General features: G+C 36.1%; 1 protein-coding gene across 9 annotated transcripts in view; it reads right to left on the minus strand.

The window, feature by feature from the left end:
* The window catches only part of col15a1a (collagen, type XV, alpha 1a), an 81,081-nt gene that overhangs the window by 9,493 nt on the left and 56,441 nt on the right, over positions 1 to 15,147 (minus strand). For 5 of the 9 annotated variants that reach the window (XM_048174356.1, XM_048174351.1, XM_048174355.1 and 2 more), the window contains 12 exons: positions 12,466 to 12,528; positions 10,666 to 10,731; positions 10,466 to 10,501; positions 9,670 to 9,723; positions 7,516 to 7,572; positions 7,188 to 7,247; positions 7,058 to 7,099; positions 4,378 to 4,399; positions 3,998 to 4,090; positions 3,857 to 3,882; positions 3,679 to 3,759; positions 834 to 981 (listed from right to left, as the gene is read on the minus strand). In XM_048174356.1, the coding sequence (XP_048030313.1) occupies positions 834 to 981; positions 3,679 to 3,759; positions 3,857 to 3,882; positions 3,998 to 4,090; positions 4,378 to 4,399; positions 7,058 to 7,099; positions 7,188 to 7,247; positions 7,516 to 7,572; positions 9,670 to 9,723; positions 10,466 to 10,501; positions 10,666 to 10,731; positions 12,466 to 12,528 (748 nt within the window). The remainder of the gene's footprint in view (positions 1 to 833; positions 982 to 3,678; positions 3,760 to 3,856; positions 3,883 to 3,997; positions 4,091 to 4,377; positions 4,400 to 7,057; positions 7,100 to 7,187; positions 7,248 to 7,515; positions 7,573 to 9,669; positions 9,724 to 10,465; positions 10,502 to 10,665; positions 10,732 to 12,465; positions 12,529 to 15,147) is intronic. The other 4 variants (XM_048174354.1, XM_048174352.1, XM_048174359.1 and 1 more) reach the window with 4 other exon arrangements.

Raw genomic sequence — 15,147 nt, forward strand, 5'->3', positions numbered from 1 at the left:
TTTAAACTTCTATAACTTTTTCATACTTAAATTTTTCTTCTTTAAAACAAGACCAAACTTAGGTCTATATTCAAAAGCATTCTTAAATTACAACAATTTAAGTTTAGATTGTGCCTTTTCACGTCTTTGCTCAAAAAAGGGCGTGACAGTATTATATTTAGGGCTGTCAAATGATTAATAAATCAAAATAAAAGTTTGAGTTTGCATAATATGTGTTTGAGCACTTTGTGTAATTAATATGTATATATAAATACACACACATTAATGTATATATTAAAGAGAAATATGTTATGTACAAAATATTTATATTTATATATAATATAAATTATCTAAAAATATAAATCAATACATATACTCGTAAATATTTCTCAAATATATACATGAATGTGTTTGTATTTATATATACATAATAATTACACACAGTACACCCACATATATTAGGCAAACTTTTATTTTGTATGCGATTAATTGCGATTAATCGTTTGACAGCCCTAATTATATTATATTATTTTATATTGATGCATATGGCAATTGCCTGTTTATGTTTACATTTTCATAAACAACTGAATTACTGTTATATGAGTTAGTACGCATGCTCTTTGGTCGGCATATGCATAATAATCAGCTTCTGCCTTTATAAAACCATAGGATAAAATCCATGGTATTTAGGATCAAATCTGATCATATGTGCATTTTATAAACGATGCGTCAGGACTGTCCTGAAGATAACGGAGGATGTGTGAAATGAGAAACGGCAGTGTTTTGAATAATACACAATTCTGTACTTGGGTTAGACTTTTGAGAATGGATTGTGCTTGAAGGTTTTTTCTCACCAGAGCTGAATCGTCCAGGGGGTCCGGGAGGTCCCGGCGGGCCAGGAGGTCCAGCGTAACCAGTCCTCCCGAAACCTGGTGCACCAGGGGGTCCTCGTGGTCCTGGATGACCAGGAGGTCCGGCAACAGATTCCCCTTTAGGTCCCTGCTGACAAAACCCTACATTATTACACACTTCACAGCATTACAACTGAATCATGTCACAAAAACACCAGACATGGTCAAACAAAATCTTTCCTCTGAATAGTAACAGCGTGTGGATTTTAAAATTAAACATTGGAATTAATTTTATGAACTATTCCTTAAAAAAAAAATCAAGAAAATCCATAAAATACCATAATCCATAATTATCAATTATTGAGATTTTCCTGCTCTAAGTCTGTTATTAAAGACTTGAGAATGCCTTGCAATAGCTGAAAAAGAAGTTTATTTGTCACGTGTTTCACTCTAATTTGGATCAAAGTCGGAAAGTGAGCACAAGTAAACGATCTCAGTCGTTATCCTCACACAGTGATTGGCAGGTCATGCGCTTTAGTTATCAGATGTGATGTTTGTGATCAGGCTGCGTGCAAATCATCATGTCAATTAATTCATGAAAATAAAACAGCTTGAATCACACAGAAAGATCAAAACGCGCTTTGAGTTACGAGAGATGTGTGAGGAGAAATCCAGACTGAGACACGGGAAGAGAAAAAAGCGGCATAGAAATGAGAATGAGAGACGGACAGCGGAAAAATAAAAAGATATGAACTGGGTGCATTAACCCTGTGAATCCTGATATATGATTTTTTTTGTTTGTTTTAATGGCACAGTTTATATTTTTATATTTAAAAAACTCATCATCATCAGGCTTTTATGGCTCATTTAGTCTAATATAGTGAGAATATGGAGGAAAAACTGCTCAGACTGAGCAAAAATATGTTGTTTGCTGCAGATGCTGATATTTATATGAAATTCTGATGCTTGTAATGTAAATCAATGAGATCTTTATATGAGCAATATCACACGAGTAGCTGTGCGATATGGCTGTATATCAGCACGGCTGTGGTTTAGCTGTAGGTAATCACAGTGTGCTGATATACAGCCATATCGCATGGCTATGAGTGTGATATTGCGTTTATACAACAGTTCGACGGCACGAGTGTGTAAATAAATGAGAAATAACAACGGAGTGTCTTTAAAACCCTCTTTTGTGCAGAACTACTTCCTTCCACCGCCGGTTCAAATCTCAAGTTGAAAATTTAAAAGTTGAGCCCAAGATTTGTTACTAATTCTAAAACGTCACTTTATAACTAGTAACGAAGTAATGTTGAGTCGCTTTATTGAAACTCGTTGTATTTTGTACAATATTAGAGAGGGAGAGAGCGAGCATTACCTGTGTCTGATATAACATTCATTCTTCAGGTCGATGTCCATAATATTATATCATTATAAAAATCCACTGAGGAAAGCAATCTTTGTATTTGTCCTTTTTACAGTTAAGTGAATTTTCCATAAGCGCTAAAACAACGTCCTTTGTTTACAAAAGTCCCTTTCAATTTAAAAGTCTCTTGCGACTGACTCATTCACTCGTAAAGTTTGCCGCCATCTAATGGTGTATTAATGTAACTTTCACTCAGTCCATATTACACACTAATGGACCCTTTCTCAATACCAAATACAATATATTATTTATATAAAATAATATTTATTGAACAACAATATTTAAATTAACACAATAGCCATTATAAATGACAATAGGAAATAAACAATTGTACGATTCAGTCAAACGTACAAAAGCAGAGCTCTACAGGATGTTAAATATAACCTTAATATTAAATTATTAAATTTAACATAGCAAAATTTGATTTGCTCAGGAACAAGTAACAGATTAATAAGACCAAAGATTGCTCGTTTTATGTCCCCAAAATGAATTATATCTCATGTTTAACCACTATAAGAGGCAGCAGCAAATCCTCCAAGCACTTGCCGAGATGAAGCTGTTCTCAGCGGGTACTCGAGCACTGGAGCTCGCATCTCCGAAAACGTCTAAACAAATAATCAAATCTGCGCTATGAATATATATGAGTCCCATATTTCAGGTCTAAACAGCTACATTCCCACCTAAAAACTCGTTAAACTACATTTCGTGGTACAACAAGTGCAGTATTTGTAAAAAATACGGTGGATTTGCTCGACCGCCATAACAGTCGCTTCAAGCAGAGAGATACAAACTGTGAAAAAGTAGGAGTGCTGTTATCACTAGAATATCGCACGGCTCTCAGCCAATCAGATTCAGAACCAGAAAGAACTGTTGTATAAAACAGCATAGCAGATACTCACATAAAATGCATATAAATATCAATATCTGTCAATAACATGTCTTAGTAAGATGATTTTTAATGTTTAGTTTTATGATCAAAGCTCTGTAGTTTTAAAACATATAAATGCGATACAATGATGATTGAAAGATGAACAAATAATTTGACACTCATGAATTTTCTAAATAAATGATGTCTGGATAATCAAGTAAACCTGCTTCAGTCCAGATGAAATATTACTAACAATATCAAAGTTATTCTTGCGTTTACTTGATAAAAATCAGTGCAGATTTCACAGCAGAAAGAAGGACGTTTGTACAATTATACTTAAAGAGTTTTACTTGATAAAGAGTCAAACACTCAATCAGACAGAAGGACTGGAGTGAAATCAGATCATTAATTAGAGGACTTAGAAATTCATGATCAGATATGATGCAGTAGCTTTATAATGAAGAACTGATGCAATAAGTGGCTCACAGTCACATAACTGAAAGCTCTTTCAGAGGTTTTATATACGGCCACATGTATGTATGTATGCCACTCACCACCAAACCAGATTTCCCAGGATCCCCCGGCATCCCCGCTTCACCTTTCTCTCCTTTCTCTCCTCTGAAGTCTCTATCAGCCTGTCACACACACATTCAGGAGCTCAGGGGATCATTTCTCACAACAAAATGCTGGGAATATCTGTGAGAGTAGATGTGAAGATGAGATGAAACTCACAGTGACTTTGATTCCCAGTGTGTCGCCTATAACAGAACAGATCAGACACTCATGAACACGTGTGATTTGACAATGACACGCATGAAGTCAAGACTTCAAGTACGATAATGTGATGTGATGTGCACATTGATGCGGACGTACTGAAGGGCAATCCTGGAAGACCCGCCTCCCCTTTCTCCCCTTTGGCTCCAGACGACGAGCAGACAACGCCCTCTACAGGTGAGGAAGCAACTACTGAAAACAAATTATACTCGTTATAAAATTGTTCATATATTATATTAAAATAATACATGTTAACTACTCGAATAAAACGAAAATAGTATTGTTGTTATTTTTGATAATATGTTTGGTGCATAAATTACACTTCATCTTTAATTGATAAAAAATTACATGTTTTTACATTTTGTGTTTTTAACAAGAAAAGTGTGACTTTTAATCAATTGAATGCATCCTTGATGAATTAAAACATTAATTCCTTTCAAAAATGTAACTTTTGAACATTAGTGTATAAAATAAGTCACCTTGTGTAGAATCTCCATTAACCTGAACAAAAGTAAAGAAAGAAAGACAGATGTGTGTTAATGTGACTGCTGTTCATTCAGTGCATTAATATCTGGATGTGAATCAAATGCTGGATGAAGAGAGTGGAAAAAGGACAATCATGCTCATGTGATAAAACACACTAGAACGGCCAAAAATGGGAAACCAAACAACAGCTGATCTCCATCTGAGGAACATGATATAGAAAATCACAGCAGGTTTTATATTTATTTACTGAAGTCGAGTTAGTTCAGCGCACACCGACACCATGATCCACGTGACATGCGGCCATAAACACGCCTGCTGTGGATTATGGACCATGCAGACTGAATCATGGGATATGCACATCTCTATGGCCTTCATAGAACGTCTTATCTGTATTATGTGCTGTTATTTACAGCATAGAGCCTTGATGTATCAAACAGATAATGTGTGTTTGCTATTAAATCACTCATATAGTAGTTATGAGCTGATAATGTAGCGCAGCCTTGAAAGGGAACTTTAAATCAATGTTGAGAGATTTACAATTTGTAAAATCTATAAAGGCCAAGAACAAAGTTCTTATGCACTGTCCATAATCCATATCAGCCCTTAAATGCATCTTAAAAATGACAACAGACACACACATGCAGTCATTCCAAATGAACGAACCCATGCCATAGTTAAAGGGGAAAAGGTCAAAGGAAGAAAGAGATTGACATTATGGGACCTAAACACATGGTGCTTCTGCTAATGTCTGTCAAATTATACGTTACATTATATACATTATATGGTAAAAAAATTTAAATAATAAAATATAGCTGCAAGCAGCAACAGAAGCAAACAAGGAACCAAACCAAATTTGCTTTTTTGTGTGTGTGTTCTCAAAGTGTCTCCGTACATATGTGTCAAATTTGGTGAAAATATCTAATTTTGTTTAGTAGTTATAGATATTTATATGGATGAACACATAAAAAATGACCAACACATGATTTTGATTGAATTTTTTTGGCACTTACTATCAAAATTTTGACATTTGGCCATTAGCGTAAACCAGTGATCAATGTTTCAGATTTTCTTACGGTGGTTTCGTCTCGATCAGACGAACGGTTTCGAAGATATTCGCGACAGTTGTTTAAACGCTAAATGACAACGTTGCACTAACCATAAGTCGAAACCTAGCATGTTGGGTATCGTTGGACTCGGCAAGGATTCAGGAATCCAAGGATATGATTCCCGTGAAAATGAGTCAACCACATCCAAAGTTATAAGCATGTAAACATTTTACCACTAGGTGGCGCTGGTCTGAAACTTCTCAGACTCCTTCATGGCATCGTGCCAATAACCCATATCGAGTTTCGTAATGATGTTCAAAATTTTGGCATTTAACTACAAAATTCAAAATGGCGAAATTGAGTTTTTGGCCAAACTGTTCAGAAGTTATCGCTTGTTAAGTCGTGATGTAAGGAACGTCATTTCTGGGTCCAAGCCTCGACTCGTTTCACTTAAGAATGCCATCGACGGTCGTTTATGAGTCCTATTTATACATATTAAACATCAGACATTAATATTTTAACGATTTATAAAAGATGAATCACTGTCTGGCCATCTGGAATTTTGGTATGGAGATAAAGGTTATGATTATATTTTTTTTGCAGTATTACACCACATTGTGCGTGTATATTAGCACCGTTTGTTGTTTTTCTTGTGGTATGAGATTGTGCGTTTGGATGCAGACTTAACAACCAAATAGGCAAAAATATCAATTTTTCATATCTCCGGTCCAGTAGGTGGCAGTATGCCGAAACGCAGCACGTAACTTCTGGTCATGCTTGTGATAACATGGACCAACTTTTGTCTGAATACGATAAAGCGTTGAGGAGATATAGCATTACGTCTTTTTTCACAAGCGTTACATAAAATTTGTTTGCACGTTTTTCAAAAACAATTTGACAAATCGACTTGAATTCCATTTTTTTTTTTTTTTTTGTCGGCATGGTCTGAAGATGATCTGGTTTAATTTTCATGAGTTTGAAAAAGTATGTTTTTTGGAAAATTCAAAATGGCAAAAAATTTTCATGACAGAGCCAAATTTGGACAGTTGGTGGCGCTAGAGGGATTGAGTCAGAGACTCCAAATTTGCTATGCTGACAGTTCAGACTGGCCACTATCAGTGTGCCAAATCTCATAACTTTCCCACAAGCGGTTCTATGGGCTGCCACAGACTTCCAGAGCGTAAGAAGGAGATTAATAATAATACGAACACCAACAATGACAATCGGAGCCTACAAACCTTCAGTTCTTGGCCCCTAATAAATAAAATATTAAGGTAACAATTTATTTTACAGTGTCCTTGTTAGACATGTTAAATGTAGTTACTATAGTCAATCACCAACACATGTAGTTAATTAATATTTCTCAGTACTTGAATATATAATTACACTGTAACAAGGACACCTCAATAATAAAGTGTAACCAACATTAAATATTTTAAAAAATACTACTACTAATAATATCATAATTTTGGTTTTTGCGTAGAAACGACACACTTCTCCTTTAATTACGACAAATAAACCATCATTTAGAGGAGTTAGAGTGAGAGAGTTTAAAAGTTAAGATGATGATGATGAGGAAGATGATGATGACAACATTATACAGCGACTCAATCTGTGCGTCACTTACAGGCTTTTTGCAGTTGGGTCGAGGAGGGACGGGAAACACTGTCTATAGGAAGGTGGAGGTAAAGTGACACTGAGCAACGGCATTACAGAGAGTCTGAATGAGACAGAAGCACAGAGACGGAGACACTTACTCCTCTGGGACAGGTGAACGGTCCTGGACGTCCCGGTGGGCCTGGAGGACCCGGCGGACCCTTTGGGATGAAACATGATGCAGATATTAAAGACGGAGGATAAATGCAAAAGACAGATGCTGTTTACCATCATGAAACAAAGACTTAGAGCTTGTGATGGATAGGATTTCAACACACTGCAAACATCTTAATGACAGCCAGAAGTGACGTGTAAAACCGGCTGGTTCTGAATGATTAAAGACGCTTCGTGTGTTTGTTGTTGTGATGTAAAGTTTGCGCATCTGCCCTAAATGGTTGTATCTCTTAGATAAAACATGAGTATACTCACAGGTAATCCGACAGACTCTCCTTTCTCACCCTTACGGCCGTTAATTCCTGGACGACCCTGAGGACAAACACAATTACATTAAACTGAAGACATTTATAATGTTACAAAAGACTCTATTTCAAATAAATGCTGTTCTTTTGAACTTTCTATTCATCAAAGAATCCTGAAAAATAAATGTATGACGGTTTCCACAACTGTTTTCAACATTAATAAACATCATAAATGTTTCTTGAGCAGCAAATCATCATATTAGAATGATTTCTGAAGGATTACCGACCCCAAACTTATGAACGATGCAAAGACACTGCATGTCAATTTTGAAGTCAGTCAGACCAATGGTACTGTAGTTAGAGGCAATTTTGTTTTGTTCAATTATAGCGCCACCAAGTGGCACAGTCCCACCACTTTTTTGTGTTCTCAGAGTGTCTCCATACATAAGTGTGCCAAATTTGGTAAAAATATCTCATTTTGTTTAGTAGTTATAGACAATTATATGTATGAACACATAAAAAATGACCCACACCTGACTTTGATTGCAATTTTTGCCATTTACTTTCAAAATTTTGACAACTGGCCATTAAAGGGTTAGTTCACCCAAAATTTAAAATAATGTCATTAATTACTCACCCTCATGTCGTTCCACACACGTAAGACCTCCGTTCAGAACACAAATTAAGATATTATTGATGAAATCCGATGTCTCCGTGAGGCCTGAGCAATGACATTTCCTCTCTCAAGATCCATTAATGTACTAAAAACACATCTAAATCAGTTCATGTGAGTACAGTGGTTCAATATTAATATTATAAAGCCACGAGAATATTTTTGTGCGCCAAAAAAAACAAAATAACGTCTTATATAGTGATGGCCGATTTCAAAACACTGCTTCAGGAAGCTTCGGAGCGTTATGAATCAGCGTGTCGAATCAGCGGTTCGGAGCGCCAAAGTCACGTGATTTCAGCAGTTTGGCGGTTTGACACGCGATCTGAATCATGATTCGACACAAAAAATTCATAACGCTCCGAATCTTTTTAGTACATTAATGGATCTTGAGAGAGGAAATGTCATTGCAGGCTATGCAGGACTCACGGAGCCATCGGATTTCATCAAAAATATCTTAATTTGTGGTCTTACGGGTGTGGATTAATGACAGAATTTTCATTTTTGCGTGAAATAAACCTTTAACATATGACCAACGACCTATGTTTCAGATTTTCCTATAGTTTCTCGGTTTCGAAGATAATTCGCGAAAGTTGTTTAAGCGCTAAATAACAATGTTGCACTAACCATAAGTCGAAACCTATCATGTTGGGTATCGTTGGACTCGGCAAGGATTCAGGAATCCAAGGAGATGACTCCAGTGAAAATAACTCAACCACATCCAAAGTTATAAGCATGTAAAAAAAAATCACCACTAGATGGCGCTGGTTTGAAACTTCTCAGACTCCTTCAGGGCATCGTTCCAATGACCCATTCAGAGTTTTGTAATGATACGTTCATGTGTTCGTAAAATACAGCATTTTACTACAAAATTCAAAATGGCAGATGCCCAAAATGGCCAACATGGGAAAATTGGACTCTAATGAGACAAGTTTTGTGATTTTTGGCCAAACCGTTCAGAGGTTATAAGCAAAAAGAGCCATTTTTTTGTATCTCCGGTCCATTAGGTGGCACTGCACTGAAACGCAGCATGTAACCTCAGGTCATGCTTGTGATGACAAGGACCAAGTTTTGTCTGAATACGATAAAGCGTTGAGGAGATATAGCATTACGTCTATTTTCGCAAGCGTTACATAAAATTTGTTTGCGCGTTTTTCAAAAACGGTTTGACAAATCGACTTGAATTCCATATTTTTTTGTCGGCATGATCTGAAGATACATTTTTGTGAAAATCGGAGCAACGGCCTAGTAGGATTTCGAAAAAGTGAAAATGGCGTAAAAATTCTCATGCCAGAACTGAACTGTCTTGAGCAAAGGAATCACAGGAAAAAAAGCCCTTACAGTTCAAAAGTTAGCATAAACATGAGTGCAACTTTGGATGCACTACTGCTCATCTTGTTAAGCATTATATAATGTTTGTTAATGACAGTTGTGATATATTGTATATTGAGTCTGCATGTGGAGGTTTATGTTTTCAGACTTTCAGTAACTCACCGGACGTCCTGGAAATCCAAATTCCCCCTTTGGTCCAGTTGGTCCGATGGGGCCCTGGATTAGATTAACAACACAAAGCACAGATCAGACTGAACACAAACACAACACTGTTAAAGCAGGTGCGCTGCGGGCGAACCCTGCGCCTCTGTGTCATCCGTACGGGCATCTCTGGCCTCACTACTTTTTCCAAAACATTTTGAACAGAAGCAGCTGTACGAAAAACAGCAAAGGCATTTGAAAAGAGAAAAAAATATGAATTGGAAAATGGCAGGAGAGTCAGACTGACTCCAGTCTAGAGGGGAAATAGTGAGTTTAAGGGCTTAGACCAAATTCTTGTTCACAAGTTATGTGAATTTAAACTCTTTAAGCACATTTCTATTGTGTTTTCTATCAAGAGCAAGAAATCTATAATGACTTCTAAAAGCATGTCAATGCAAATTTAGGTTTAAGATAAACTTCTGTTGCAGAAAACGACTATCTTTGTTGCGTTGCGATGTGTAGCTCCGCCCACAATGTAACCTCATTGGTCCATTTTATATAGGAATATTTTAAATGTCAAGTGTGTTCTGATTGGCTGTTGCTTCTATTTTTGTTTTCAGTGTGGACAGAAAAAAATGACTTCAACCAAATAAATGAATTACTAAAGTGATGGAGGAGCACCAGAAATATTGCTAAACAACTATGTTTGATGGGATTCATTGAACACGTTCCCTATAAACTTTCATTTGGAATATTCATAATAAAATATATATGTCAAAGTTATGAATAGATTACAGTCAGGACGTCTTCCTCTCACCTTTTCACCAGGCGGTCCAGGAACGCCACTGTCTCCCTGGGAGAATTTAAGCAAAAAGCAAATAAAATAAAATAAATACTTTAGAAGCATGACAAATCTATCTTAAAAGTCTGTGTTAAAGTGCTGCACTCTGATCTTGAGTAATCCAGTGGTTAAAGGATTGTGAAATGGCAAAAAAAAAAGAAGAAGTTTTCAGTGACCTTTAGTCCTTTTGGTCCCTCTGGCCCAGAAACTCCAGATGCAAACCCCGGCTCCCCTTTCTGACCCTAGAACAGAGTTCAGTGCAGAATACAGATTTAAACACTCACTTAATTAAAAACACACTAACATCCTTATTCATCAACAGCAAGAACTACTTATGATAATGTGTGGAGTGAGAATATGATACACACGCAAACCTCTGCAGCCATTTGAATTACACTCCCTCACACACACACACACACAGGTTTGTTTTTGTGAATTGTGGGGACAGTCCATAGGCGTAATGGTTTTTATACTGTACAAACTGTATTTTCTATCACCCTACACCAACTCTACACCTAAACCTAACCATCACAGGACACATTTTTACCCATTAAATTTTTACTCTCTCATTCTGTATATTTATGATAATGTCCTCATAAGTCACCCTCTCCTTGTAATACCCAGGGATGGGGAGTAACGAAATACATCAAAATTTGAGTAACTGTATTTCATTACAGTTCATTTTAAATGGGTGGTAATCAAATTACAGTTACAATTGAAAAGTATTTTAGATTACCAAAGTGATTACTTTGAATTTCGGGTAATTCATGTAAAAAGCAATTGGTGATTCTCCGACTCTGACAGTCTGAAAAAGCATCAGCTCCATTTCTGCTCATAAGTTTCATTCCTCTTGCAGAATATGCAACATTTTAATCATTTTAACCAAATAAGAGGGATCATAAAAATTGCAAGTTAATTTTATTTAGTACTGTCCTGAATAAGCTATTTCACATAAAATATATTCCACAAGACAAAATGACTGAATTTATAAAAATTGCACCATTCAAAAATGTATATACCCTTGAATCTGAACTGTCCTGATAATCCACGTCAGTTTTCATGTTTTGTGATAGTTGTTTGTGAGTCCATTGTAACTGTAAAAAATGGTAATTGCAACTTTTTATCTCACAATTCTGACTTTTTCCTGGCAATTGCAAGTTTGCATCTTATAGTTCTGAACTTTTTTCTCAGAATTGCAAGATAAATGCAAATTATAAAGTCAGAAATGCTTGATTTAAAACTTGCAATTCTGACTTTTTTCTTGCAATTGCGAGAAATCTCACAATTCGGACTTCTTTTCTTGCAATTCAGACTTTTTTAAATGGGAAATTGCAAGTTTATATCTCAGAATTTTGACTTTATAACGCGCAATTGCAACTTGCAATTCTGCAATTCTGAGAAAATGTCAGAATTGTGAAAAAACTACCTTTTTTTTGTGTGTTACATACTTATCAGTATTCTAAAGTATTTAGATTAAGTTACAAAACTTGGGTAATCTAACGGAATATGTTACAAATTACTTTTTAAAGCATGTATTTCGTAATCTGTAGTGAAATACATTTTGGCCCTGGTAATACCTATGTCATGCCCATGTCATTATACAAATTTGTGTCCTGATATGTCACAAAAACGCGCGCACACACACACTCCCTCACACACTCACTCTCTCTGACACACACACTCTCACAAACACTCACGCACACCGCATTGAAGTAATCAGATATTGAACTTTTGTAATGAAACGTGTTTGATCTTGCAAGTGGAAACTCTCCTCCTGTGAGAGGTGTGTGTGTGTGTGTGTGTGTGTGTGTGTGGTCTGATAGCATGTATTCTGAGGGCTGCATCTGGTAAACCTCAAACAATTAGACTCTTGATTACACACCAATAAAGAGCCGTCACGGTCCACTCTCTCTGCTCTCAAAGCCAGCATGCACACACACACTCATTCACACCTGCTGTATCGTCTCGTCTCTTACCTTTATCCCTGAAGGTCCCTGGATCCCCGGGGCCCCGCTGTCACCCTTTGGACCTCTGGGTCCCTGGTGGAATTAAAACAAAACTTCTTCATTTTGTCATCAAGATAATTAAACATTTTCTGAAGTGCAAAAACCACACAAATATCCAAATGATCCAAAGCTCTCAACTCTAACTACTTCTATTAACTTAAAGATATACTTAAAATATCCTTAATTTCAGATGTTCAGATGTTAATTGTTCCATCACAACATAGAGTCTGTTTCTGTAGCTTGTGAAACAATGTCTGGGTCATTATCTCAAACCACAGGGCACGTTTGGAAGCTTTAACGCTTCGGTATTTGGATTTGTGTATTGTGGCATAAAATCTAAAGATCTGTGAGCATTTGACATTGAACCAGAAAGCTCTCCTCTGAGAAACCTTTCACACTTGAAACAAAAGCAGGCGTAGCTGTTTACGCTCTACGCTGCTCTCTGTTTATTTCGCTTCGCTTATGCCTGTCAATGCCTGTAAATTCCATAATAAAGCAAAGCTAATGTGCTGTAATTGTTTACGATACAATTTCACAAGCAGCTCAACGCAGAATTCAATGACTTATTGTAAATAATGCAATTACACCGTAGAGTGTTTACATTCCTGCGTGTTCGATGAAGCGGCCGTGTGGTTTAGAGGAGTTATTGTACCCAAGTCTCTGCGCTCGTCTTTAATGAGCTCTTCTCTGTGGGAAGTAGTTTAGGAATGAAAATCAGCGAGAGAAAATAATGGTTGGAAAACTATGCCCAGAAGTCACTGGAGGGTTTCAAGCACAAGATGACACCCATATTTTAAGACCTGAAACAGTAAGTGATATTTCATTCTTATTAAGCTTGTATTGAATTTATATTCAACCATACAAAGAGGGAAAATTACTTTACGTTTGTTAATTGTCCCTTCTGGATTTCATTTGGATTTTTTTTTGTGAATCTTCATAATAACTGCTTCTTTAATAATATTAATAATACTGCAAAATGATATGCAGGTGGCAGAAGAAAGCAGACAACATTTCTAAACGGCTTTGACTTGATTCACTGTTATATTCATATTACATTAATGTTTTCTGATTCTGTGTTGTTTTTACTGATTCAATGTTGTATTTTCTGATTCAGTGTTGTCTTTTCTGATTCAATGTTGTTTTCTGATTCACTGATGTGTTTTCTGATTCGCTGTTGCGTTTTTTGATTCTGTGGTGTCTTTTCTGATTCGCTGTTGTGTTTTTTGATTCACTGATGTGTTTTTTGATTCAGTGTTGTTTTTTGATACACTGTTGTGTTTTCTGATTCAATGTCGTGTTTTCTGATTCAATGTTGTGTTTTCTGATTCAATTTTGTTTTCTGATTCAATGTCGTGTTTTCTGATTCAATGTTGTGTTTTCTGATTCAATGTTGTGTTTTCTGATTCAATGTTGTGTTTTCTGATTCAATGTCGTGTTTTCTGATTCAATTTTGTTTTCTGATTCAATGTCGTGTTTTCTGATTCAATGTTGTGTTTTCTGATTCAATGTTGTGTTTTCTGATTCAATGTTGTGTTTTCTGATTCAATGTTGTGTTTTCTGATTCAATTTTGTTTTCTGATTCAATGTCGTGTTTTCTGATTCAATGTTGTGTTTTCTGATTCAATGTTGTGTTTTCTGATTCAATGTCGTGTTTTCTGATTCAATGTTGTGTTTTCTGATTCAATTTTGTTTTCTCATTCACTGATGTCTTTTCTGATTCACTGATGTGTTTTTTGATTCAGTGTTGTGTTTTCTGATTCACTTTTGTGTTTTCTGATTCAATGTCGTGTTTCCTGATTCAGTGTTGTGTTTTCTGATTCAATGTCGTGTTTTCTGATTCAATGTCGTGTTTTCTGATTCGTTGTTGTGTTTTTTTGATTCAGTGTTGTGTTTTTTGATTCAGTGTTGTGTTTTCTGATTCAATGTTGTGTTTTCTGATTCAATGTCGTGTTTTCTGATTCGTTGTTGTGTTTTCTGATACACTGTTGTGTTTTTTGATTCAGTGTTGTGTTTTTTGATTCAGTGTTGTGTTTTCTGATTCAATGTTGTGTTTTTTGATTCAGTGTTGTGTTTTCTGATTCAATGTCATGTTTCCTGATTCTCTGTCGTGTTTTCTGATTCAATGTCGTGTTTCCTGATTCAATGTCGTGTTTTTTGATTCAGTGTCGTGTTTTCTGATTCACTGTCGTGTTTTCTGATTCAATGTCGTGTTTCCTGATTCAATGTCGTGTTTTCTGATTCGATGTCGTGTTTCCTGATTCGATGTCGTGTTTTCTGATTCGTTTTTGTGTTTTCTGATACACTGTTGTGTTTTCTGATTCACTGTCGTGTTTCCTGATTCAATGTCGTGTTTTCTGATTCAATGTCGTGTTTCCTGATTCAATGTCGTGTTTTCTGATTCGATGTCGTGTTTCCTGATTCAATGTCGTGTTTTCTGATTCGTTTTTGTGTTTTCTGATACACTGTTGTGTTTTTTGATTCAGTGTTGTGTTTTTTGATTCAGTGTTGTGTTTTCTGATTCAATGTTGTGTTTTTTGATTCAGTGTTGTGTTTTCTGATTCAATGTCATGTTTCCTGATTCTCTGTCGTGTTTTCTGATTCAATGTCGTGTTTCCTGATTCAATGTCGTGTTTTTTGATTCAGTGTCGTGTT

Source organism: Megalobrama amblycephala, linkage group LG22 (assembly GCF_018812025.1).
Source record: "Megalobrama amblycephala isolate DHTTF-2021 linkage group LG22, ASM1881202v1, whole genome shotgun sequence".
NCBI classification, from domain to species: domain Eukaryota; kingdom Metazoa; phylum Chordata; class Actinopteri; order Cypriniformes; family Xenocyprididae; genus Megalobrama; species Megalobrama amblycephala.